We start from the raw sequence: 25301 nt of genomic DNA, 5'->3' as shown, positions 1-25301 counted from the left end.
GGGGTTATAGGTCAACATATGTGCTTAAAATGATGTAAAATCCTCAAAATAACAATGTAAAACTTGTATCAAATTACTGAAAATGTCCCCTCTTGCAGTGACACAGCAGCAGTGCAGGCCACAGCCCACGCTGCGCACCTCTGTGTTAAGGCCATATCACGACCGTACGCAGACATTCACCCACTTATCTCACTCTGTGAAGTCTTTCAACATCAATATCAAATCAATAATCCAAAGGTAGGAAGAAAAATCACTTTTAAAGCAAAAGAACTGAAGTCGTTGACAAAAAGGGAGTGGCTGGCAGGGTGATGACCACTTTGCAGTGGCAGGGAGATTACAGTGACACACCGGTGACTAGTGCTGGCACAAAAATAGATTTATGGTCGTGGTGATTGTGATCATTATCATGCTAATGATCACAATCTGTATCTTATCTTTCAACATGGAGGGGCAGACATGCAGCATCCAGAGAGGCAAGTTAAATATCCCCACCTGAGATATTTAATTGGTGGAAAAATGGCGAGACATTCACTGTGCATCCTGTCACCTCCCGGCAGGGCGTACGCACATTAGCTGACTGTGTCACCAGGAAGCCCTGTACATGCAGCTTTGATGTTAGTGGGGCATTTAATGAGAGGGGAAATAATTACTCCTGACTTAAGTTTCTAATGTGAAAGAGCTTATATTATGACCTAAATCTGATTAGGGTTACTAAAATGCTACCAAAATAAAAGCCCAGGCAGCAGCCAACATAAAACTACACCAAACCTCATTTAGAAATCACTCCATTTTTCATTTTGACCAGGAGTTGATCAGCACATTAAAAAACGAGCAAAACATGCAGACACAGCATCAAACAGTTGCTTCACAGTCCTTATAGTCCGAGCCAAACATAATATTTGCCCTTTACCCATTGAAAGTCCTTATGGCTCATTATATTTAAGGAGTTTCTCAAGGCCTGACAAGACCAATGCATTCCAGGTGTTGTTGTACAAACAATTTTAATGTTTGGACAAGATCCATTTTATGACCTCCTTTCTCCTCTACAAACTTCCCGTTTAAACACGCACATGAAACGGTAACCTGCATAGGAACCGGTTTTATTTTACAAACACCATGCATAATGATTAGAAATAATATCATTATTATCATTATAAAGGGTTTTAAAGCACAGCAGCACTGAGGGGGACTGGGGTTGACTCCCAGTTTCTTGTTATTCGCAGCTCTTCAAATTAAACAAAGTAGCAATGTACGTAAGAAGCAAACGCCTTCGTGTATCTTTTCAACTAATAACATTGTCCATTCACGTGTATTGTTTTGTGTAAAATAAGAGTAAAGGCTACATACCATAGCATTCCTCTCCTTTCGTCCACTCCTTTCTTTCTCTCTCTGCGACTCACAGCCGGTGAAAGACTTTTAAAAAACAGACAAAAACACTTCCCACCAGCACTCACATCGATTATTTTCCGCTTTTGTCTCAGTAAACAGCCTCTCTGTCCTCTGCTCCCAACATTACATGCTCATTTCTATCGCTCTGAAGTTTTCAGAAACGACATGCATTTCTCTCTTTCTCGGTCTGAGGAGGACAGATGGGGGGAAAAAACAACTAAATTCTCGTCAGGAAAAAGAAAAAATGCTGTTCAAACTCCAGTCCTTTCACCACGGCTGGACGAGAGGAGGAAAGGGGGAGGCGTCGGAAAGGAAAGCGCTGTTTCGGTGTGTTTTTCCTTCTTGCTTCAGCCACCACGTTGTTTTGACCAATTATTATTTCCTTTGTTGTGTCAAAAATAAAAGAGTCCGTAGTAAACGCGATAAACTGTCTCTGTCTTTATTCCCTAAAGCGTCGTTTCAACTGTCCAATGGCTCGACCCAACCCGCTCTGTTTTCCTTTCTAATGTTAACCTCCGTACAAGCTAAATGTGTGACGGTGTGTTTAAGTCTATTTTTTTTTCAGCTTCTCAATAATGGCGGACCTTCTCCCGAATCCAGCATCTCCCCTCCTATTCAGAGAGAGAGTGAGAGAGAGAGAGAGAGAGACTCGCCCAGCGGTTCATGGACATAATTACAACACAAGAACACTATCACTGTAAACTACTGCTTAGTATTGCCGTTCATCACTATTCAACATTTAAACGGTGACTGTTAAATTGAAAAATCATAAATTAAATATTAAATTTAAAGATGGAATACTCATTAAAAAATATATTTTCAGTAAACACGACTTGCTGCACTGCTTTACTTTAAATGGCTTGATTTATACATTTATTAAGACAAAGTTGTGGATTATAAATAAGTGTACAAATCAAAATACTTAATAAAAATTAAATACATTTCTCTTATGATGACTCGATCTACGGAAGCCCTAAGCAGACATGCATCATAAATTTTATTTACTCCTCTTTACCGTGATAAGAAGTAATTTCTAGTCGTTTGCTTGAGATCTTGACATGTTTTTCTCATTATCTCGAGATAACAAAGCTTGTTTTTTCATGATAACGGAATCATTTTGCGATCTAGAAAACAAAACTGTGATATTACAGACCACAAAATGCCATGCTGCCATTGGCCACACTAATGTCGTTAAGCCTGTTTCTATGTTTGTTTTGTGCGTTTGTTAATCTGGGGATACAAGTTACGATCGTCGGACGTTACCATGGTGCAGCATTGTTATCTAGAAATAATGAAATGAGATAAGTCAAAATCTCGAGAAAATAACTGGGAATAACTTATCATGGGAAAACGCAGTAAATAAATTGGATGGATGCATGTCCGCTTCGGGCCTCCGTATACTCGAGTAAAATGTACTTTAACTAGTTGTTCTTGAGTATTTCCAATCTGTTACTCTATACTACAGAAAATCTATACTACTACTCTATGCTACAGTAAATGTCAGAAGGAATGATTGTTTTTTAATCTTTGTTTATTGTTTTGTATTTATCTTATGCCGCAGCTCCTATTCTGATCTACATATGTTGTTCATGCAATACAGTTAATGCTTTAGTAATGTAAATACTATTCTTTTTTATGGCCTGTGTCAATGCAAGAAAATTGTTGCCAAGCATCATCACGTATCACAATCGTTTGTCAGCACTAAACAATTTGCTTATGTAAAGTGAATCATACAGCAACAAATAAGCAGGGTGAGTCAGGAGGAGGTAAAGATGGGAGAAGCACTTCAGTTGTATTTTTCACACATGCTGTACATATTATCAACTTTGTCAATCATGTAATAGATTATTTCTCAGCTCCACCTCGGCGTGTTACAGCGGTGAAATGCTTCTAAATGCTCCATACTAACAATTATAAGACACTAACTTCAATTGTCAATACTATGAATGCGCCTGTACTTCTACTTTAAGTACATGAATACTTCTACATTACAGAGATACTTTTTTCACCACTGATGATTAGATAAGTACACAGTTGTAGGATTTTTTTTGTCTTAGACCTACAATAATATGGCCACTTCCATATATATCAAATACACTAAGTTGTTCAGTTGTTTGTTTAATGATCAACAACTGGAGATCTCACTTTACTTTCTTTTTATACCACACAGCTGACTTCATTGCGAAACTGTTACAGAGAGGAAAAAATGTGGTCTTGTCATCATGATTGTAATTAATTGACTTTATTTTGGTCCATTTTCCCTCTTGGCCCCATGCCTCACACACCACTTCCTTTCACAACTAATCCCCGTTTCCCCATAAAAAAACATTTTTCCTCCCTTAAGAGTTTATATTCTGTGTCTACATAAAGGATAGTAGATGTTATGTTCACACAAGGGCAACTATCTAATACTTTATTGAGCTGCACGGAGGGAAAATATATAATATCTCTCCTGTGAAAAAAATCAATCATCTCAAAAGTTAGTCCTGAATCATCCATTTGGTTAAAGCGTTGCTGTGAAGTTGTCTGTACTTTGGAGATTTCAGGCACTTAGAGATTAAAAAAATAAGCCCCTACAGATAGACAATACAAATACTTCAAACTTCTTGTAGAAATGTCTGCAATGTTGTATAAGACAAGTGCCTGTGTCAACAGCATAAACAGATGTTTAGTGTCTTGCATTGGGAGCGTCTTTGTGGAATTCTCTCTCACCCTGTCAGTCCTTCTGTGAACTTCCTTCCTGGAACCAATCTGGTAACCTAAACTCTTCTTTTATTTTTTTTTGTACATATATATATATATATATATAAAGTCAATTTTACATTTCAGGGGATATTGAGACTAAAACACAGCACCCTGAAAACTATATAGACATATAAAAAGTTAAAAGCTCTGTAAGCTACATCAAGTAGAATTATAGTGTATAAGGAGCGCTATGCGTGCCGTGACAGTTTGAAATGTGACCCACCATTAAACAAACAGTCTGTCAGGGTTCAAGGTGCACTGCCCTCCGTTTGAATAAGTCCACAAGCTTCTGTCCAATCACATTAGTCTCTGTGTTCTCAGCAATATTTGCATGACCCCAATCACACAGAGCAAGATTAGAAAGGGTCAACGTTTCTGATGATTAATCTGCCTGTGGTTTGGATCTCTTTCTCTCAGCCTTTTTTAAAAACATGTGACGGGTCATGTCATACAACTCTGATTCATTGGGCTTTAAAATGATGATGCATGAGGTTATTTCTGGTATTCATATAAGTAATATAAAGATTACTACAATTGTTGTGCTTTTATTACCCTTGACACACCAGTATCAAAACACAGCTGCAAAAGAAAAACTCATACATTTAATGTTTACTCACTGGATGGTTTTCCCTTTAATCTTTATTTCTTTTCCCTGTCCCACCTCAACCATTTCTGTATTTGCAGCTGAAATATTTTTGGGTCCCAAAGGCAAGCACATTCCTTCTTTCGCTGTTGTGCAATCCCTGACAATCACGGTTCCCCCATCCCCCTCTGACTCCCTAAACACCCAGAAAGCCGAGAAACAGAGGCATGCTGTCCAAGCTGTCTGGGCAATGTTCTGCGGTGAATTGGCCGCCCAATCAAACCAGTAAACAAACTCTGAGCCCTGACTCTGCAGAATACAACCACAAGTGACAGAACCTCAAGAGGGTGGAAATATATATGGCTACTTTTTCATTCTGTCTGTCTGTTTGCAAGTCATTCTGAGATGTGTTACAAATGTGGTACACATAGGACTAATCTCTCTCTCTCTCTCTCTCTCTCTCACACACACACACACACACACTTTCACAGACACACACAAACAAAAAATACGAAAAATAGTATCATTTTGGAATATATATGATTTTTTTTCCGTAAATGTATTAAGGTATTTTGTTTCATAAAAGAAATCTTGATGCTTACAATATTGGAGTATATTCAATTTAATACTTATAACACATCAAGTTTCATTAAATACTTACAAGTCTGACCGAGTGTTGTAAAGTTCTGGATTATTTTTTAAATTAATTCTAATCTTATCTTCCAAATTTAACTTCGTAGTTTCTATTAATTCGGATTCCTTGACTACATAAAAATGTTTTTGCTTCACAAAAATCCCAGTAACTGCCTTTTCGCTTCTCATGTGATCCATATTTCGAGAAAACGTTGTGGGATACTGGTTCTTGTAGTGCCATACTACCTTCCATAGGTTCTAAACTTTGCAAAGAAAACTACAGTCCCCACAATGCCACGCAGCTTCGCGTAGATTTGCACTTCCTGTTAGCTCGGAGAAGATAGCGGACAAGCGGTCGAAGAAATTACTGATGTATCTATGTAAAATTGTAGCATAATTGTTCAGGAACGTGATATTCTGGAGCCTCTAAGGTCCATATTTAGGAGACGACAATGGTAAATATGTTACGGATTAATAATGTTCCATTTTCCTCGCATAACAGTAGCGTTTTACCGCTAGCTCTCTAGCATTTAAGAGTTAGCTTCATTCAGTCTGTGGATGACGTTAGCTGGCTTACATAGCTAACTTATCATAGCAGACTAGGCCACAGATATGAAGTCACGATGTTTAACCACAAAGATCGAAAAACGCTTTACTAATACTCATCGCACGGCAATAATTGTCACTTTTAAAAGGTCTTGCACGTTAGTGTTGTCAAACAAATGGGTGTGGTCCAGCTAACCCCCAGTTTAAAAGTCGACTTAAGCTAACGCTAACAGTATCTGGCTACAGCTAGCTAACGTTAAACAACGATATATAAAAAATACTAACCATTGAAATATACATATTGGCCGATATCATATACATCTAAAACCCAAAAAGTAACGTTGACTATTGTCGTGTCCAGTCTATGATTTATCTGTGTCTTATTTCACTTTGACAGCAAGGACAAGTAGTGTTACTGTAGTACCGTATGAGTATGATATAGCAATCTGATGTTTGTCTCTTCTAATTTCTTCGCATAGATCCGCTTCATCCTCATCCAGAACCGAGCAGGGAAGACGCGGCTGGCCAAGTGGTACATGCAATTTGATGATGATGAGAAACAGAAGTTGATTGAGGAAGTGCATGCTGTGGTAACTGTCAGAGATGCCAAGCACACCAACTTTGTGGAGGTATGGGATTAGTTTGATCGTATTTATGCATACATTTTGTGTGGTTCTTTTTCTCTGGGTGGTTCTCTAACGTATCCAATTATTCTACTTTGTTTTGTTGAACCATAACTTTTTTCCTGAATCCTATCTGCAGCATAATGACAAAAAAACATATTCACATCAACTGTTGTGGCTTCTCTAACAGTAAAATAATTGGATGACTCATATGTCCCACATTATAAGCATTTTCCACTAGCTAGTAAAACAAACCATAATTAATTAAAATTATTTCTAATGCAAATTGAAAAAAGCCTAAAAAGTAGTGGGTGGCATTTTAGAGAAATGCACTGCAAAAAGAAATAAAATCCTGCTCTGCTGATCTGTTTTATGTATAGCATTTTGTTCCAGAGATATTAGGAATGTAATGGGTGTATTTCACCTTTAAAGCTATGATGCCTTAATCCAAGTAAAGCAGATGTTATTGCCATAATATGGGAGACAAAGTCGTTGAGAAGCTTTATCCTTGTTTGTTCTCACAGTTCAGGAACTTCAAGATCATTTACCGGCGTTATGCGGGTCTGTACTTCTGTATTTGCGTGGACGTGACTGATAACAACTTGGCATACCTCGAGGGAATCCACAACTTTGTAGAGGTAACGGACACACACAGCACATGATATATAGACAGTAAGTGAACTGTGATGATTTACTTCTCATGGTCTGATTGTTTTTAGGAATGTCTGTTAATGATTTCCCCTCCTCTACTGCTTTTCAACTCCTTCATATCAAACCCGCTCTCATGTGTGAAGTATAGATTACACTCAGAGGACTATTAGTGGAATTTTAGTAGTTTATTATTCAATATTCAATTTCATGTTTGAGTTGCCTTTTATTAAGATACATGTAAGGCCTTTTCAACACCATTTGTTCCCAATGAAATTCATAAGGTAAATTTTTGAATAGAATCATTTGTTACTCATTTGTTTTCCTTGCAACAACCTGATGTGGGTCATCGCCACCAGGTTGTTGCTAGGAAAACAAATGAGTCATAGTTCAATAATGTAGCAAGACTGTGCATTTCAGTACAAATTCCATCACACAGATTTCTACACAACAGATTATGTTCAGGGTGTGTTATTATTGACTTTGATCAGTGTTGGATAAAGCTGGGTCATATATTACAAGTAGTAGATACTGCATAAAGAGAAATGCTAATAACGGGTCTAATCACAAGTTCAAGGTATTCAACAAAGAATATTCCAAGTGTATTTAATTGTGAAAACCTAATTATTTGTTCCTCAAACAGTAGCACTCTTAAAGGGGTCTAAATAGAGCTCTGTGGAGGGAATCAGTCATGCTTCGTTTATAAGTATATGAGTAGAGAAGTCAATTTCTTATTTATAATCTCGCAAATAAATACAACTAAGCTAATGTTAAAAAGAAAATGTTTATGTTTTAAATTCAGAGTCACAAGGCTAAATAGGTTGAATGAGAATAATTATAACAGATGACAGATGACCTCAATACAGAAGCTGTTCGACCTGAAACGCAGCACACATCATCCTGTATTGATCATTTCGTCTTTCATAATATGTCCTTTACATAATGCAGTGTATCATTACTAACTGCCATTTTTGAACACCATAAGCCCAAGATAGAAATTTCCCATCACACAGCAGAACTCCTCAGTAAGCTCATTACTGTTTCATTTGATTCCATCAGTGACTTAATCAGCATTACTTGCTGTGTTTCATTTAAAATGGTGTAATTACTGAAGGCATTAGGCAGCTCAAGTGCATCTTGTTCTATCACTGAGGTGCTGAATTGCGAAATAACAAGTAATTTTAGCTTTAATGATTAAATAGCTCCAACTGTAACTGTGAGTTTAAGGTTCAATCTGCTGTTTGTTTTTGCTAAGACAAACAGTAGAGCATTTCTACCAGAGTCCTCAGGAGTGAAGGTCATTCGATGTAATGTTTGACTATGAAGGAATGCTTGTAAGCTGCTTATTGCATGTAGCCACATTCCCAAGGAGACATAATCATCGCCGTGCAATACAGTGCATGTTTTATTAAGATTGGTATTATTTTTAGTCACTGAACCCATACTCATGTTGAATGAAGCTGAACTGTACAGCAGCTCCCAGCAGTGCTGCATGGCGCTCGCTTCAACATTCACTGTAGCAAATTCTTAACAAGGGGTCAGTAATTCTGCCATTGTAAATGTCACGATATCACTGCTTTAAATGATCTCCTGTGGAAACACGATGAGACAAGAAGCACATTAATTTTAATTTGGCGCATATGAGACGGATGTCCTTGTAGTGGAAATCAGCTTATTACATGGATGTTAAATGGATTCTGCTGCTGCTACAGCGCCAGTTTATTCCTGCGATAGTGCACCACATCAAGACATACAATTACCATACATCTTTGTGTCTTCTCAAAGGGGTGTATTTGGTTATCCGCCGGGTGCTATCTAAGTGAATTATAGGTTTGGATTTCTAACTGTTCCTCTCTTTTCTTCTTAGGTGCTGAATGAGTATTTCCACAACGTGTGTGAATTGGACCTCGTGTTCAACTTCTACAAGGTAAGGACGTCGCAAGATTATTTTCGCCTCAAGAGTTTCATATCATTTAATAAACATCTTAATCAGCCTGAAGGAGCAGAGAAGTACAAAGGGCAGATGAGAAACTATTTCTTTTATTACAATGCCATGGCAACTGATTTCATTTGCACAACTGAAGCAAGCATTCAGTTAACTTAATCTAAATCATTTAAGTGGGGGATGGATACATTTTTCTTATAGAAAGAAATAAAACTGTTTCTAGGGTCCATACTTATTTTCAAGGTGTCCGATTATCTGCGAACAAGCTTTAAATCAAGCTGCCCCCACCCACCTTTGATGTGTCGTAAATAATAGCGACCAACATGTTAGGAACTTCAACTTTTATTTCTACCTCCCTCTCCTTCCCATCCATCATGATGTACTGCTGCTCCCAGGCCAAAACTATTTCACAAACTCAGTCGCCCACTTGTCTCAGGTGTGTGGCAAGAAACACTGATTCATCCTTCCATGTCTGTCATGCTAATTCACGTGCGCTAAAGTTAGCCGCACAATGTATTTACACAACAGTTATTTTTACACTTTGATGACACAGACAGGTGGAAGAGATGAGTAATGGTGACCACAGACAAGACGATGACTTCTCGTTGTTTGGTATAGTTTTACAGGAAACCCAACCCTTTCATGTCTAGGGAAGAAGATAATGTTACTCTGGTTTGTGGCATTTGTACTCTATTCTAGTCCCAAATTGCCTCAATCCTGTCATTTCCTTTCATCATAATGTTGGGCCACGTCTGCCCTCTAATGCAGTGTTTCTCAAACTGAGGTACCATAATGCTAAGGGGTACTTTGGAGACCTGCAGAGGGGACTTGAGATTGTCAAAAATATGTTAATTTAAAGAACATCAGTCATTTCATATTTCTTAAATTATTATATTTTAATAATTCCCTTTAAAATGTTATTGAAGTTTGATACACCAAATTTTATATTTTATATTTATTTAAATAAATGTCTGTTAAGTCACTATCTATCGCAGAATGAGGTGACACAATGGTGATTGAGCCTATGGCTCACTGATGAAAGCCTTTGCATTTGCAGTATATAGTATTATTACAGACTGGGTGTCTGCGGCGACTTTTGTGGAAAAAATCCCAAGCAGGGACCAGTTAGTGACGCGTTTTCCATCAGCCAGCAGTGGTTGGTCTGCCAGAGAGGGTAGGCGGAGCTAAGCGACTGCTTTTCCAGTCTCTGCAAGTGTTGCGAGTAAACAGTGATCTACTATGGCTGAACAAACAAAGAAAAGATCGATGACTACAGATACAACTTCGAAAATAAGTGAAAATCCAAAGCGACAGTCAGCGAGGAAAATCAAGAGTTACAACCGTAACAAAGGGAGACCGCCGTAGACGTCTGGTTATCTCGAACGCAGGCACCCGCAATTGCCTTTCATCGCCATAAGATGCCACCAAATAGAATGAAACTGAAAACTTATATTATTATTATAGCTATAATATTGTTTTGAACAAAGCTAGTTTTGACATTGTACGCCAGACAAAAATCAATGTAATCTTTGGTTGAAGTAAAGCACCAAAAAGCTAAAAATACAGAGAAAGAATTGCAAAATGAATCAGATTCTTTAAAATACTGTCAGTATCAGGAAGTATACATTTAATCCCTGCTTTGAACCCTCCCCACGCATTGATCTACTTTTACAGGGAGAAATAAGCAATAACAGTTGCATTAAGCCAGCAAACCTCTTAAGTGTGTTTTCAGTTACAAGGTTGTTGTTTAGTAAATCAGACACTGATGGCTCAGCACTTAATCAAACCTCTTTTTAAGTGTTTTTCCTACCAAATATTTTTCACAGGTAAGTGGGCTGAAATAAAGTTTTAAAAGAGTGTTCATTATGAAAAAGTTGCTCTAATGCACTTTCTGTGTCTCCACTTAAAGGTGTACACGGTGGTGGATGAGATGTTCCTGGCGGGAGAGATCAGGGAGACCAGTCAGACCAAGGTCCTCAAGCAGCTCCTCATGCTCCAGTCGCTCGAGTAGAAAACAGGAAAACCCTCCTTCCGACCTACCTGCCCACTAATCTGCTGCCCTGGCACCCAAACCAACCCCCTCACTCTGGAAAGGACCCCCCCCCCCCTCCCTGTCATTTCCCCTCCTCTACAGAGCAGACCTCACTTCTTACAGAACTTCAGGAGGCGGGGTTTTAGAAATAGAAATATTGTTTACATATGGCTATATAATATGGAAGTTGGATTAACCTGTTTGTCATAGCAGTCTCTATGTAACTGTTCAGATGAAGTCAGCCAGGATCAAGGCTGTACATTTCAACATGTTAGCATTTCATACACCGCCTAAGTTACAATTAACGTTTCATGAAGCCAGCGGCTGCAGAATAACTCATGTAGTAACCAGTTAGTCTTTGCTTTATTTCTGCGCAGTGTAGACACACCAGAGTGACACTGCTCTCTCTCTGCTGCCCTCCTCCTCTCCTCCCTTTAATGTCCTCGACATTCATTTAACAGCACTACTATAACTAACAAGCACCATGTATAAAGAGAGACCGCCTATGATGCTCCACCAGCATTGAGCACTTACAACAGCCTTGCAGCCATCGCTATAAATCCACGTCAAGAAAGACCTTGCCTGCGATGTGGTATTAGACCCGTCACGCCTTCTGCTCATTTAATATCCGGATCACAGTACAAGCAAACTACAACTAGAAAGCCCTTTAGAGCAATTGACCCTGCGCGGCAGGTTCATAATTGAATGGAGTGTACTCTGGTTGAGTGCCATTCTGACGCCGTGTTATGGCAACCCGTGCTGTGTCAGACATCCTCACGGGCGGTGATGATAAACAGTGCAGGTCATGTTAGCTCAGATGGATGTTGTAATTGTTTTCATTGCAAACGATCTGCATCATTCGGTGCAGCTGATTACAATTAATGGTGCTTGTTGGTTAAACATAAACACTTAAAACATAAACGCACTCAGACGGAAAAAACCTGGACACAAAGTATATTTTACATGAAGTAGTACTGTGAAGTGTGCTTCGTATGGTGTGTGTACATACAGTGTATCTTGCGTATGTTGAATATTGTGAAATTAACACATCCATTCCAGAAAGAGTGGTTCCCGCTCGCTATACAGTCTGAGCAGTATTACATGTTAAAGAACCATTAATTCCTTTGGCAAAAAACAATAAATTAGCTTTTAAACAACGAAACGATGACAGAATTAATCCACTTTTATTCATTTCCCTTTGCTGGACTTTGACATTCTCTAATTTTAACCGGTGTCAGAGGTGGTTTCAAATGTTACTGTTGTTGGACTTTTGTATTTTTTTTAATGATTTGACAAAAGTGAAATATGTACTGCTTCCCTTATTGTCCACCTGTGCGAGTTTGTTGATGGAAGATGTGTGTTTGTGTGTATTACTGTCTCTGATTCAATTACCCACATCGATACGTCCCATTATATGTAAATAAAAAATAAACAGATGAAGTGATACATGAACAACAACATGAACTGTGTCTGATTCTAATGGTTGATTTATTGTCAATAAATAGTTTTATTAAAAAAACATGTTTTAACATTTTACATGTTTTAACATTTTACCTTCGAAACTTAAAGCTCCTGTGAGGAACTTTTGGGTTGTGTTGATTTTGGCGCCCCCTGTGGACAAAGTACCTCTTACCTCTGCTGATTTTGTACTGTACATGCTTAAAGGACCAGTTTGCCAATTTTTAACCTCATTCTAGAGGTCTTCACGGGTCTACTGGAACCCGAGGACCCGGGCCTATAACGGTTGTATTTCACTCCAGCGTCTCCTGCTGGGCTGTTTCTTTCAGAGGGAGGGGCGCAATGCATGCTGGGTGTTGTAGGAATGTAGGATGGGCGAAACCACGAGCTGTTTGTACAACTTTCTCCACAGCTATGGCACCAATTTCAAATATAATTTCTTCTATCGATTACAGAGAACACCGGCTTTGACTGATGGTGGTTTTGTCCAGGGGTGAACTGCTCCTTTAAGTGGTGGTTTTGTCCAGGGGTGAACTGCTCCTTTAAGTGGTGATTTTTAACAAAAAATCTCATCCTACAGTCGTATGCATCACTCTAAATTTTTAATGAAGGCGTTGATCTCAAACCACTTCACCTCAGCTTGCGAATGTCTTTATTAATTACTGTGTTTTGACTGCTTTAATTGTGTCGTTTTCTGTATCTCGACATCATTGCAAATGAGGGAAACCTCAATGATTTTCGAGGCTTAAATAAAGGTTTGGATGAATGAATGAATGAGTGAATGAATGAAATGATGGTCTGGTTTGCTTTTGTGGGTCATACAGAGTAATCAGAATTAATTTCAGTCCGTTTTATAACCAGCAACAAACTCCTCACAGGAGCTTTAATTTCCTATAAATATGTAATAATATTCTGATAACGAGAAACACTTTTGTTGGCTTTTACATTTGAACAACTGACTTACTAATGAAATGTGTCATAAATGCAATAGCCCTCACAAACAGGAAGTAGAAACATTTCTGTCTAGTATTTTAGCACCACCTAGTGGTTAAACACAGACTCTTCCTATTGTTATGAGGTCATCTTGACAGCCGGCGTAGAATCAATAAATCAGTCAATATATCCACTTCAGCTACATTAAACCACTCTAGCCGTTGCTCCATCGACCCAAGAACATAAATCCAGGCAATTGGACACAGAGGGCATTTACTCTTCATCATTCGAGCCCTCTGATATCCTAGCCTCACCCTGACGGCCTGAGAGAGAAATGATTCGACTGAAGAATAAAAGATGAGGCAAATGAATCACAGTCATGGATTGTATTGTGAAATTTCAGGGTCTGTTACGTCCGCTGCCTGTGTAACCGATGTTTTACAGCTCGCTGCTCACAGGAGAGAGGGAGGAAAGTGAGCGATTTCTATATTCAGGACTTTAATCAATGTGACTTACCGTAACTTACAGGCACGACACATATAAACATCCAGGAGACAGGTTAAATGAAAAAACAAGCAGTTTACTGGGAATTGCATAATCATTACAATCAATGAGCAACACTCACCCTCAATAGACAATAGACAAATCTTATTTACAGTATAGGTTACTTTAGATGTACAGAAGAATTTAGGTTGATTATATAACATTAGTTACTAAGCAACAACTGAGTCAGATTGCCTTCATCATGTGATTGAATCCAGGCTGGAAAAAGAGAGGGAATTATGCGTATCATATGGCTATTTGGAAGTGCTTCTTATGAACTGTACAATAAATACACTCGAGGTAAATGCAAGCTAAGTGAAAGCGCTTTGATTCAACAGTATTCAACCACTTGCCACGGCCTCCCGCAGCTCAGGAAGTCGACATCCTTTCATCGCTACCTCCGCGTCAGCAGTGGGCAACAAACAGACGAAAGCTCAGACAGCAGGAGGTTATCACCACTACAGCGGTCTCGCCTCGAGGCAGCACGAGAAAGGAAATTAAATTAAGAGTCTCAGTTGTTATTTAGTAAGAAATGATAACATCTACAATTAAAATCTTTATTACAGTATACTGTTCAAGTAAAATAAAATGTACAATTCTATAGTTGCAGCATATAAACAAAAACAAACATGAAAACTCAAAAGTAAAAGTGCACTTGCAGAAGGAGACAAACTATCACACGATGCCAATATCTTATGAAAACTACATTTTTTTCACCATCTGTCTCTGGATATTCTGTATTACCTCATGTTTGCACAACTAACCATGTTTTTCCCCAACGCTTGCTGGCTTACTTCAGCTGCAAACGCATATGGTTTGTCTGGGAGGACATATGTGAAAACCGGAGGAGGAGACATGAGAAAGGAGTTTGTTTTTGATCTCCTCTCGCCTGGGTCAGTACGACCCGCTCTCGGCGGTTCACACAGAAGCCGTGAGCCTTTTACTCAGTAGTGCGGGAGAGCTCGGGATGTTTTTTAAGCTATTAACTCGCAACCTCATTCTCCTCCAGCAGCACCACAAACCATGCTGTTAGTGTTACACACAAAGAGGAAACCATGCTTCAGTGGAAATTCCCTGCTTCTCTCTGGGGCAACAAGGGGTCTGTTCGGAGGAGAAAACATCTGTGTCGGCTTTGAAAACTCACCGAGCAAAGATTCTGTACTTGACACAAAAAAAGGCTAAAACCAGAATCTTGACTTTAATCAAAGGTGCATTTACAACCTTGCCTGATTTAACAGCATCAGGCATCTTTGAGAGAAGTGGGTGGGCTGAATGAAAGTTTCCCAAACATGGCACTGCTGCAAAACCAACTGTGGTTTCCTGTGACATCACTTACACAGTATGTGCGGCATGAATTAAAAGGAGGCCAACAAGTCGGAGAAAAAAGCCGAGCAAGAGGAGTGAAGACATTGTTAGTTTTGCAAACACATGATGACTTTTTCTTAACGTTTCACTGTGATTAAACCAGAGACACTGGGCCTTTAATACGGGCTAAATATTAGAATGCTAATCTGCAGACTTTGGGAGCTTTGGAGTTAAATAAAATCTCTCTTTTGTGCTTTAAATTGGACCCACAGGCTCGTCGATGTGGGCGTTGAATGGAGTGATTGGACTGTTTTGGAGACATGAAATAATATACTGTAGATCCACAATATCGAGTATATTACTAAGGCCGACACTTTATGTCTTCATAGTGCATTTAAATGCTATCGTCAAATGACTCACACATCTCAAAGTGAAGGCAAGAACAGGGCTCTACATTTGGGCCCTTTAAGAGTTTGAACACTTTAACTCATCGATGAGCTGCTTCCATTTGGATCAAGGGGAGTTACTACTTTAGATTTGCATTGTATCTGGCTTACAATATATGTACAGCAGTTCTAAACCACAATCAGTGACTGTTTGCTTTGTTTCACTTATTCAATATCAAAGACAGTTAAAGAATGGATAATTAAACCAGTAATGAATCATATCCGGATAGGTTGAATGATGAATATGTGCAAGATAGTTAACCAATAATAATTTACAAACAATGATGTGCAAACGTAGAGAGCATGTCGGGGTTACTAAAACCAGAATGAAAAAGCACAAAGATAAAACAACAGCAGGACAGCCCATACACACAACCCTCCACATGTCCTTGTCTGGTAAGAAACTGAGAAACCATTTTTTTTTAAGAAGACCCCTCCTCTTCTTTATGATCTCAGTGTGTTCACACCGAGGGGTTTCCCTGCCCAGACGCAAGGGCAAAGGGGTTGCAGTGATCTCCACGACCGCTCATCCAGGTGATCCAAGGTGTGTGAGACTGCAGAGAGAAGGGTCCCACACACCGAAAAGCACCTGGAGCTGAGATGTAGGAGGAGAAAGGAGAAGCTGATCACTGACATGCTCCTGAAAACGCCCGGCTATGTGACGTCTCTCATTTGAAACTACCAATCAAATGCCACCGACCTGTAGGGGACGTCCTGTCTGTGTGGGCCTGTGGGCGGAGGCCAGCGTGGGGCCCCCGTACCCTAGCAATTACACTGCTGCTTATTCTGTGTGGTGGTGCCTCTCGGCTGTCGCAGCTGCCTCAACGAAGCATCTCCATACTGGATACCTGAACCCATCCTCTCCGGGTCCAGCTCACCTTTTAAAGGAGCAGTAATAAAAAAATGTGAGCAGTGCAGACACATAAAGGCAGAGCCACCAAAAGTCACACATGATATCATAGGTAAATACATGCAAACGTCTGCATACATAACGCCCATCTCAGTCACACCCTTAGAACAAAGAAACAAGGAGGTGTACCTGAGTCTATCTTGTTGAGGATGGTGCGAGCGCACTTCAGGAATCCCTCCTCGACATTCTCCCCTGTCAGAGCGCTGGTCTCCAGGAACATTAGCTCTATATCGGCAAAAACATGCACATTCAAGGTGAAAGAAAAAAGCACACAGGAGGAAAACATAATTATACAGAAGAATAAGAAGAGATAAACACTTGAAATATTACACGATGTAGATAAAACTTTGCCTACCGTTCTCCTGAGCGAAGCGGGAGGCCTCCAGAAAGGTCACCTCTCTGTCTGCATCCAAGTCCTTCTTGTTGCCACACAGGATGATGACGATGTTGGGGCTGGCCAGAGTCCGTGCATCCGTCAGCCAGTTGGTAAGGGCGTTGTACGTTTCCCGACTGGAAGGGAGGACAGGAAAGATGGACACATGTGAGCGGTATGCTACTTTGTTATTCTGGGTAGAGGTAATCTCTATTTGGGAGCCGGTGGGATCCGAGATTGGGTTAAAGGAAACATATCAAGCTCACATTGTTTTGCATGGCCTCTGGGGTCTGAGTGACATGCAAATTTAGTCACTAGTGCATGTCGGAGACGAGTGCACTTTCACTCGTGTGAAAATGTCCTACTACGCAGACACCCAGTGTAGTATAAGCTGAAGATTGTGTCTGTTTTGGAGTCTATATGGGCCTTTAAAGTATTACTTACTTTGTGTGTTTAATATTGCATAATCATTTTTTAAATTAAACAAATAACTTTCCCTTGCTCAAAGTGCCACACATTAAAAGAGCCTTTATACACAAATAAATGACTTCATGCAAAATACACACTAAAAGCACACTATATGTCGTCAAAGGGTTACTGCATGCCAACTATAAAGTGAACTATAATCTTTCAGCGTTTTAGTGCTCTTCCCCTGACAAAACAAATATATTGTATTTCCTCAAATAGTGACCAGGGCTTTTGTTATTAACTGCAGGAAGGACAAGGCCTCTATTTGAAGCAGGCTTGCCTTAGAGGCAGGCCCTTTGTTTCTAATCCACTCAGTTGGTTCAGTGTTATTAGTTATCTTACAGTGCATGGTCTTGTTTGGATTACCTCCTGTTTTCTCTGTTTAAATTAGTACCAGTGCCGTTAGTACAAACTCAAAATGTCTTGCGTGTGTTTCAAATTAAAAGCCCTGTGGTGTTTCATTCACTAGAAGCTCTTCGTTCTTTAACCAGGCTTAAATTGTAGAACATTTGCAGTTGAAATTTAGCGACTGCCATCTTGTGGCACAAAAAACAGTTTATAAAATAACAAGATATTAGCAAATAAAAAGATAATATCGTTGAATTTAGTAAATTAAAGCAATAGAAGTAAAGAGCATTATAGTAACTTGGCAGGCATGTGATACCAAAACTACCTGTCGTGTAGCCAGCCTTGTTTTCCCTCAACCAGCCTTTGCTCTCAATAACTACGTCTCCGCTGTTATTTGAAGCCAGGTTATATTTGACTAATTGACATACTTTATCTCTAACTAAATTAATCAAACAAACACATTTGCATGTTTGGTTTGTGGGTGGGTTTGAAAAGTGATTATACAGCCACAAAGAAAACAAAGTTAAAACAACATCCAAAGCAAGCCTTCTTAAACTTAGATTAACTATTAAACAAAGCAGACACCGGGTAGTGGAGCACTTTCATGCAAACTTCTTTGGGGTAAAGCCACAGGTCACCATGGAAACAGGACCCTGGTGTCAATGGCAACATGAGGCCAGTGAGGTGTGCAGAAGGGTGTGGGTCAGCACAGTGATGTTAAACAGCTGCTTTCACAAACAGCCAAAGGGTGACGTCAATCCTCATCCACATGCTGATGGGACCGAGCGGCCCGGCTGCAATCTGGTTCACACACCCTCTCAACCATTCTCCTGTCTTGTCTTCCTGCTGACCTTTTCACCTGTGAAAAGTGATAAATGTCTCCATCTCCCCGCTCGCTCTCTTGTTTTCCCATCTCCTGCTCCCTCCCCCTGCAGTTTTCTCCCTCCACTCTCCCTGTTTGTTTTCCCCCCCAGGTGACACTTCCTGTGATGGACTTGTGCTCTCCTGACTGCTGCTGCCTGCCAGAGGATGCCTCTACATTACAGCTGCTGTCACTCAGCACTCAACAAAAGCCCATACATTCTAAGCAACACAAACTGTATTACATTCCTGTCTCTCTGCATTACTGCTCTCACTCCATCTTGATTTCACAAGCCCTCTATCGCAACCCACAGCTGATGAAATACAGGCCTGTGAGTGGGCTTTGGTATGCATATTTTACCGTATGGGCCTCAGTACATACGCATTAAATCGCACAGTTTCTGGAGGTGATGTGGACACTCTTAAAAAGACTGAAAAGAACGATTTAGATGCTCATAAAAATAAAGAGAGAATAAAGTGAAAACCATTTACTGTTACGCGTCATGGATCAGTAAATTTCAATTTCAAATCCAGCCAGATCCAATTTCAATAGATCAAAATGTTACTGCTTTGAATGATGGTAGTGTGCTCCTCTGTCTGCAGCTTTTGGCAGATTTTAATGATTATTTTGTCAGTTAATAAAATAAAATGTCAAGTCTGAGAGACACATTCTGCACAGGCGAGACGGTGTACGTAATGTAATTGTGTCTGTATATCTAAAAATATGAAGACTGTTTTTGGAAATGTTAAATTCTGTTACACAAAAGGCAATATTAGAGGGACAGTGGGTGTGGGGATTGTTTTACCTGGTTATATCATAGACAAGAAGTGCTCCAGCTGCTCCTCTGTAATAGCTGCGTGTCACAGAACTGTGGAGAGAATCCAGAAACCTTGGTTAAAAATGCATTCAAAATATATCAACATATCACTATCAGCTGGTGAAATCTGGCCGGGGAAGAGGAATGAGAAACTGTCTCTGGCATTTTAGCTGTTATCATAAGTCTAGCATAATTCCTCTATTGAAGCTGCTCAATGGTGTGGCAATTTCACATGCAACTGCAGCTGGAAGGCAGCATCCGTGCTCAGTAATTGGAGTAATTGTGGAGTAGCTTAGCATAATTTACAGTTTAAAAAAAGTCATCATTTTGCAGGCTCTCATACAGGCTCGGCGTATGACTCAGTCAGTCTGTCCTTTTAAGAAACCCCACCCCTACAAGCCCACTTTCTTCTGATTGGCCAGCTCTCCGAAGCCTGCTGTGACGTCACAAAGTGCAGCATGTAGAAAAAAGTGTGAAACCTGCCTGCAGACTGAGCTGAGAAGCCTTGGGATTACTCCAACATACTTTTACCTACAGATTTGAAATTTCACTTACTCTGTTTTCCCCTGATAACGAGTTATTTCTGGTGGTTTTCTTGACATCTTGACCTATTGACCTATTTTTCTCATTATCTTGGGAAAACAAAGCTGGTATTCCAAAAATAACTTGGAATGTGCAAATCAATTTATCTCGAGATAACAAAGCTTGTTTTCTTGCGATAACGGCATAATTTTCCAGCTATCTAGAAAACAAAACAGGTTGTTCACTGTGACGTTACAGACCAGGAAATGCCATGCTGCCATTGCCCACACTAATGAGGTAAGTTAAGGTCATACGAGTTAGGATCATCTGACGTTATGGTGGTGCTGCGTCGTTATCTCGTGACAACATGATAAATAAGTCGAGATCTCGAGAAAACGACAAGAAAAAACGGGAAAACGGAGTAAATATAATGTATGGATGCATGTCCGCTAAGAGCTTCCATAGTATGGACATATAAAATATGAAACAGCATAATGCCCCCTCTTTAAAAAGTCAGCAGGGAATATTGTAGGCCTCGTTACCGGAATCTCTCCTGCCCGGCAGTGTCCCAGATCTGCAGTTTGACCGTCTTTCCACCAACATTGACCACTCTGGAACCGAACTCCACGCCGATGGTGTGGTTGGAGTCCTGTTTGACTGCAGCAGGGACGCAGAGAGAAGAGATTGAAACGAGGAGAGACATTACAGCTCAGCAGAACTCAGGCGAGCGTTTTGTACTTGCAAAATTAAGCCTTTCCTTTTAACCAACAGGTGTGCACAGTCTGCCACTATGGAGAAAACACTTTCAACACTGCTCCCAGACTGGTCCTCTGATGTATAATATGTAGGTGTGTTTCAACCTCAGTTGTTATCTTCAAACAGCTCATATCCACATGAGAGACTAGAAGGAGCCTGCATGAGATTAACACTGTCAACCTGCCCTCCCTTTCTCTCTTCGGTGACAGCACAGGGACCTTACACGTCTTTAATCAAATTAATACAAGCATGCGAGGGAGTGTGTGTATGAGTCCTCTTGAGTTCACACTGATTTACATTACTCATGAAAGCAAAACTGTGGACTCTTACATCAGTACAAGATGATTTCACAGGTTTAGTCATGTTCGTGGAATATCGCGGCAGAGTGAGACTGTTTTTTTAATGTATTTTAAATGATAAAACTCAGAAAAATCGACACTAATTTCATGACTGTTTCCATTTCTGTCTCTGTGTGAAATAATACAATTATGTTTTCACTCTGCTGCGAACCTGCTGTGACTAATGGGCTTCAATGAGGGAACACTTACACTTGTTCTCAATGAACTGGTGGAGGAGGCAGGATTTCCCCGTCCCAGCGCTGCCAATCACCAGGAACTTAAACAGGAAGTCTGAAAGCAGAGAGGAGGAGGTAGAGATTAATGCAACGCCGACGTCAGGGCGAGAATCTAAAACCTGCTGCTCCGTCTTCCCAAGAGACAATCCTTAGATTTCCTTTTAATCCCCTTTGAGCTTCTGCTTTCGCAGCATCCAACAGCCCCAAATTAGCTTCCTAATCACAAAGCTTTGCATGTAATCATTATAACCTGCGACTTATGATTCTAATTTAATATGCATGTTTGTCTGAGGTTGAACATGACACCAACACCAGCACTTAATAACACATCTCATTAGAGCAAAGCCAAAGCCTGAGAGTTATTGAACGTGGATTAGGTTAGCTGTCTTGCGCGGGGATTGAATAACCGAAGCCAGCTGCTTGTGCAGATGTTGTTGTTGTGGAGAGTAGGCCCGCGCTCTGGAGAGAACAACCCAACCCACGCACATGATCCACAGCTCGAATGACTCCTGACATGCAAGTCCATCCATTGTACAGACAGCCTTTGTGGGGCTGCAACCAATGCAGGATTTACATACGTTGGGTGTGCTGTAGTTGTGACAAGATGGATAGTGTGCGTGTGTGTGTGTTTGAGAATCATAAATGAGAGGGTGTTTGTGAGTAACGCCCAGAGATGTTGTAAAAGAATAACAGGAAATCTGAGAATGATGAAGCCTGAGAGCAAGTAATGATTGCAAACTGCACCTTTCCTCCAGAGATCTGGCTTCACATGGAATTTGAAGACAGCGTGAAACTTTAGTTAAAGCTGAAGCGCTGGCTATGCAGGGAGAAATGCTGGTCTGGCTACTAATTGGCCGTGACTTCCAGCCAGGTAAGCATTCACTTCCACACAAGGTCGACAGAAACAGTAGTTTCGGGGCGAAAGGAGGTTGCGAAATGAGTTGATCTTCACTTCTCTTTGTGACACTTAAAATGATCATACTAGCGCTCTTGGAGCCACTTTCATCTCCCTACACACACCACCGCCGCCGCTGCCACACAGTTAATGGTGCACCTTTGTTTGCTGAAGCCTGTGTTTTCTGAAGCGACACCAGCTAGAGGTCAAATTCACTGTACCAGAACAGCTAAAGGGAAGGCCCCTACCAGCACTTACAGTTTCCTTCTGCAACAGCAGCCAGCATTGTTACATCTCAACCACACGTTGTCAACGGTCGTGACAGCAGGAACTGACAAAATCAAACAGCTAACAGCTTCCTATTGAAGAGCTTGCCTCAGCTTTTCAGCATCTTCCCAGACATCACATATTCCCATATGAGATCCGCGTACAACAATCAAGCTGTCAATATGTCAGAGCGACGGGGAGAGAAGAATGCAGTGCTTTCCTCTCAGCAGCAGCCCTTTTAGGCGTTTGTATTCTTTACACATCAATATTGAATAACCCGAGGGAACAGGCTAACACTGTTATCTGCATTCATTTACACTGTGACAACATTTAACACATTGAGCCTCAGATCCACCCAACGTTTGTGTCTGATGTGTCCTCTGATCAGAGAGCGATTGCACGCTGTTACATGGGATTGTTTGACGTATTGATTGTCCATATGTCTAGTCTAAATGTGCTAAAGAAATATTATTAAAATAATAATTCACTGTAATCAATAGTTGTAACTTCATTATCTATTAACTTAAGCCTACATGGAGCACTTTGTATTGTAGTAAATTGTGTAAATTCAGATAATTCATCATTTAAAAACTGCCATCATAGTATTTTATGTTTCCCTTTCCATACATGAACACCAACACTCACCAAAGACCAAATGTTAGGAGTTTCATTTGCCAACCATTGAACCTGGCCATGTGCTTATTGTAATCATAATGCTTTCTGCCAGTTCCACTACAGGCCCTCCAGGAGAGGAGACAGCACAGGAGACTGAGACGGTAATCAATAAAAGGCTATTACTGCAACCATTAGCACCGGCACTCTTACACAAATACAGCCCACTGGGATAAAGTTTCATACAAGGAATGAAGGAGACAGGGTACAAGCAGAGACAGATGGAGAGTGTGTGTATGTGTGTGAGAGAGAGAGTGGAACAACAGTTGACGATTGTATGCCATTTCAAACAACTGCATCTACTGTGTCAGGCCTGTTGAGCTACTGATACTATCAAGTGGAGTCATGTTTAATGAATGTTGAAACATGCTGCTGTTTCTGAACCTGACAAAAATAAATCAACTCATCTTTGTCTGTTTGCTGCTTACTGTTGTCCTGTGCATATTTGTGTCATTTTGCTGCTCTTTTTTGTCTTGCCTGTTTGTCATACTGCTTGTGTATGCTTCGCTGGTCTTGTTGTATTTCCTGTCAATGTTTGCCTGCTAGCTACCTGACCAATGCTTGTGTGCTAGACTGCATGTTATGAATGCCCTGCATGTTGTCAATGTTTAGATGTGTGCTGCTGCCCTATAACTTTTGACATTTCATTTTTAGACCCTACCCCCATCCTTCAAGAGGCTTTGTCTTTTGCCAGGCCACCACTTGTTCTTAATGACTTTCCTGGTTAAATAAAGGTTAAATAAAAAAAAATAAAATGTGTGCAGAATAGTTATAACTTCCTGGTGGCTGGTCATCACGTCCATCCACACAGACAGGTGTCTTGTGTAAGCATTGACTTGTAATATAGGTTGCCTGAAGTACAAACAGAAGTGATGTTACTTTCAGGATGGGAACAGATGTCAAGAGAGAAGTGAAACACCTGCCAGCTGCTGCTCTACAGGTAACCGATGGATGATCTTAGCCACAGTAATTTAACTTCCTCATACAGGCCTAGAAGCTAAGAGCTACCTCTTAGGTACAAATACACAGCACATAGGACTTAATGCAACAGTTTTTAAGGTCACCAAGTCTGCTTGAATTCTCAGTCCAGGAAACCTCAGCGTCTGTGCACACACACTTCTTGTACGGGCATGTTACTGTAGCTTTGTGCCTTAAGTTTTGCCAACTTTTACCTGGAAATGTCTCACTATCTGTCTGCTCATGTTACTGACCGTTTAAGGAAGCAATGTTACCCACCCATCGTAGACGGTCTGTTAATACAGACGAAGCACTCAAACTATACCGGTTGCTTTGAATTAAATGTCAGCAGCTGAACGTTACTTATCATTATCAAAACCCGCAGAGATGATGAGGTGGCAGCTAAACCGAGCTAACAAATGTAGCTAGCTAACTAGCAACACTGCTGGTACATCTCACCACAGAGCTGTGTATATGTAGCCGCTAGCAAGCATGAAATTACAGTCTGCCGCCGAGCACAAACATACCGTATGTCTCAGACATGTTGACCCTCGCTGTATTAAGGACTCAGTCGGGCCTTTTTTACTGTCCTCTTGGTATTGTGACAGCTGTGAGCTCGCTGGGTTCACACCTCTTAAGGGTGTTTATCTACGATGCTAGAGGTTTCCTTGATCCCTTCCTAGCTTTTTTTTTTTTGCTCCGACCACAACCAAACACGGCCGCTGCGTGCTACGTCATCCGTCGTCTAGTGTTGCCTTCTCGTGCTGTCGACCGTGTTGGGATTTTAAAGTGAGCAACCATTACAACCCCGACAAAGTCGTCGAAAATGGGGTTTTCTTTGGCATGGTAGACATTTGCTGTGTTGTGGTTTGTCATTATCATTTATTTTAACAATATTTCAGAAACCCAGCCATTACCCCTTCATATTTAATTGAATAATTTAAGTATTTTCGATCAAATTGACTGATTTTTCATCAAAATCAGGAATTGCATTTGTCTGTTTGTCAGCAATGTGTTAGATTAATTTCAAAAGAAACAAAAGATAGGAAAA

General features: G+C 40.3%; 3 protein-coding genes across 3 annotated transcripts in view; 1 reads left to right on the top strand and 2 right to left on the bottom strand.

The window, feature by feature from the left end:
• The window catches only part of arhgap35a (Rho GTPase activating protein 35a), a 64986-nt gene extending 62989 nt beyond the window's left edge, over positions 1–1997 (bottom strand). Inside the window, 1 exon segment of the mRNA XM_069668148.1 lies at positions 1348–1997. The gene's annotated coding sequence lies outside the window, so the exon portion shown is untranslated.
• Positions 1998–5661: 3664 nt separating this feature from the next.
• Positions 5662–12602, top strand: ap2s1 (adaptor related protein complex 2 subunit sigma 1). The gene is made up of 5 exons (XM_069669097.1): positions 5662–5805; positions 6376–6525; positions 7044–7157; positions 9035–9094; positions 11022–12602. Exons 1-5 carry the CDS (start codon positions 5803–5805, stop codon positions 11121–11123), a joined length of 429 nt encoding a protein of 142 aa, XP_069525198.1. The 5' UTR covers positions 5662–5802; the 3' UTR covers positions 11124–12602.
• Positions 12603–14094: 1492 nt separating this feature from the next.
• rab4b (RAB4B, member RAS oncogene family) lies at positions 14095–24929 on the bottom strand. Its single transcript, XM_069668884.1, has 8 exons — positions 24778–24929; positions 21434–21514; positions 20672–20786; positions 19596–19658; positions 17095–17249; positions 16869–16964; positions 16530–16707; positions 14095–16424 (listed from the first exon to the last, which is right to left on the bottom strand). The coding sequence occupies exons 1-7, from the start codon at positions 24791–24793 to the stop codon at positions 16592–16594; spliced, it is 642 nt and encodes a 213-aa protein (XP_069524985.1). The 5' UTR covers positions 24794–24929; the 3' UTR covers positions 14095–16424; positions 16530–16591.
• Positions 24930–25301: the final 372 nt, after the last annotated feature.

The sequence above is a fragment of the Semicossyphus pulcher genome, unplaced genomic scaffold (genome assembly GCF_022749685.1).
Source record: "Semicossyphus pulcher isolate SPU_LCO1_2020_fin unplaced genomic scaffold, fSemPul1.0.p SCAF_19, whole genome shotgun sequence".
Classification (NCBI taxonomy): Eukaryota; Metazoa; Chordata; class Actinopteri; order Labriformes; family Labridae; genus Semicossyphus; species Semicossyphus pulcher.
This window is presented reverse-complemented; position numbering and strand designations above follow the sequence as displayed.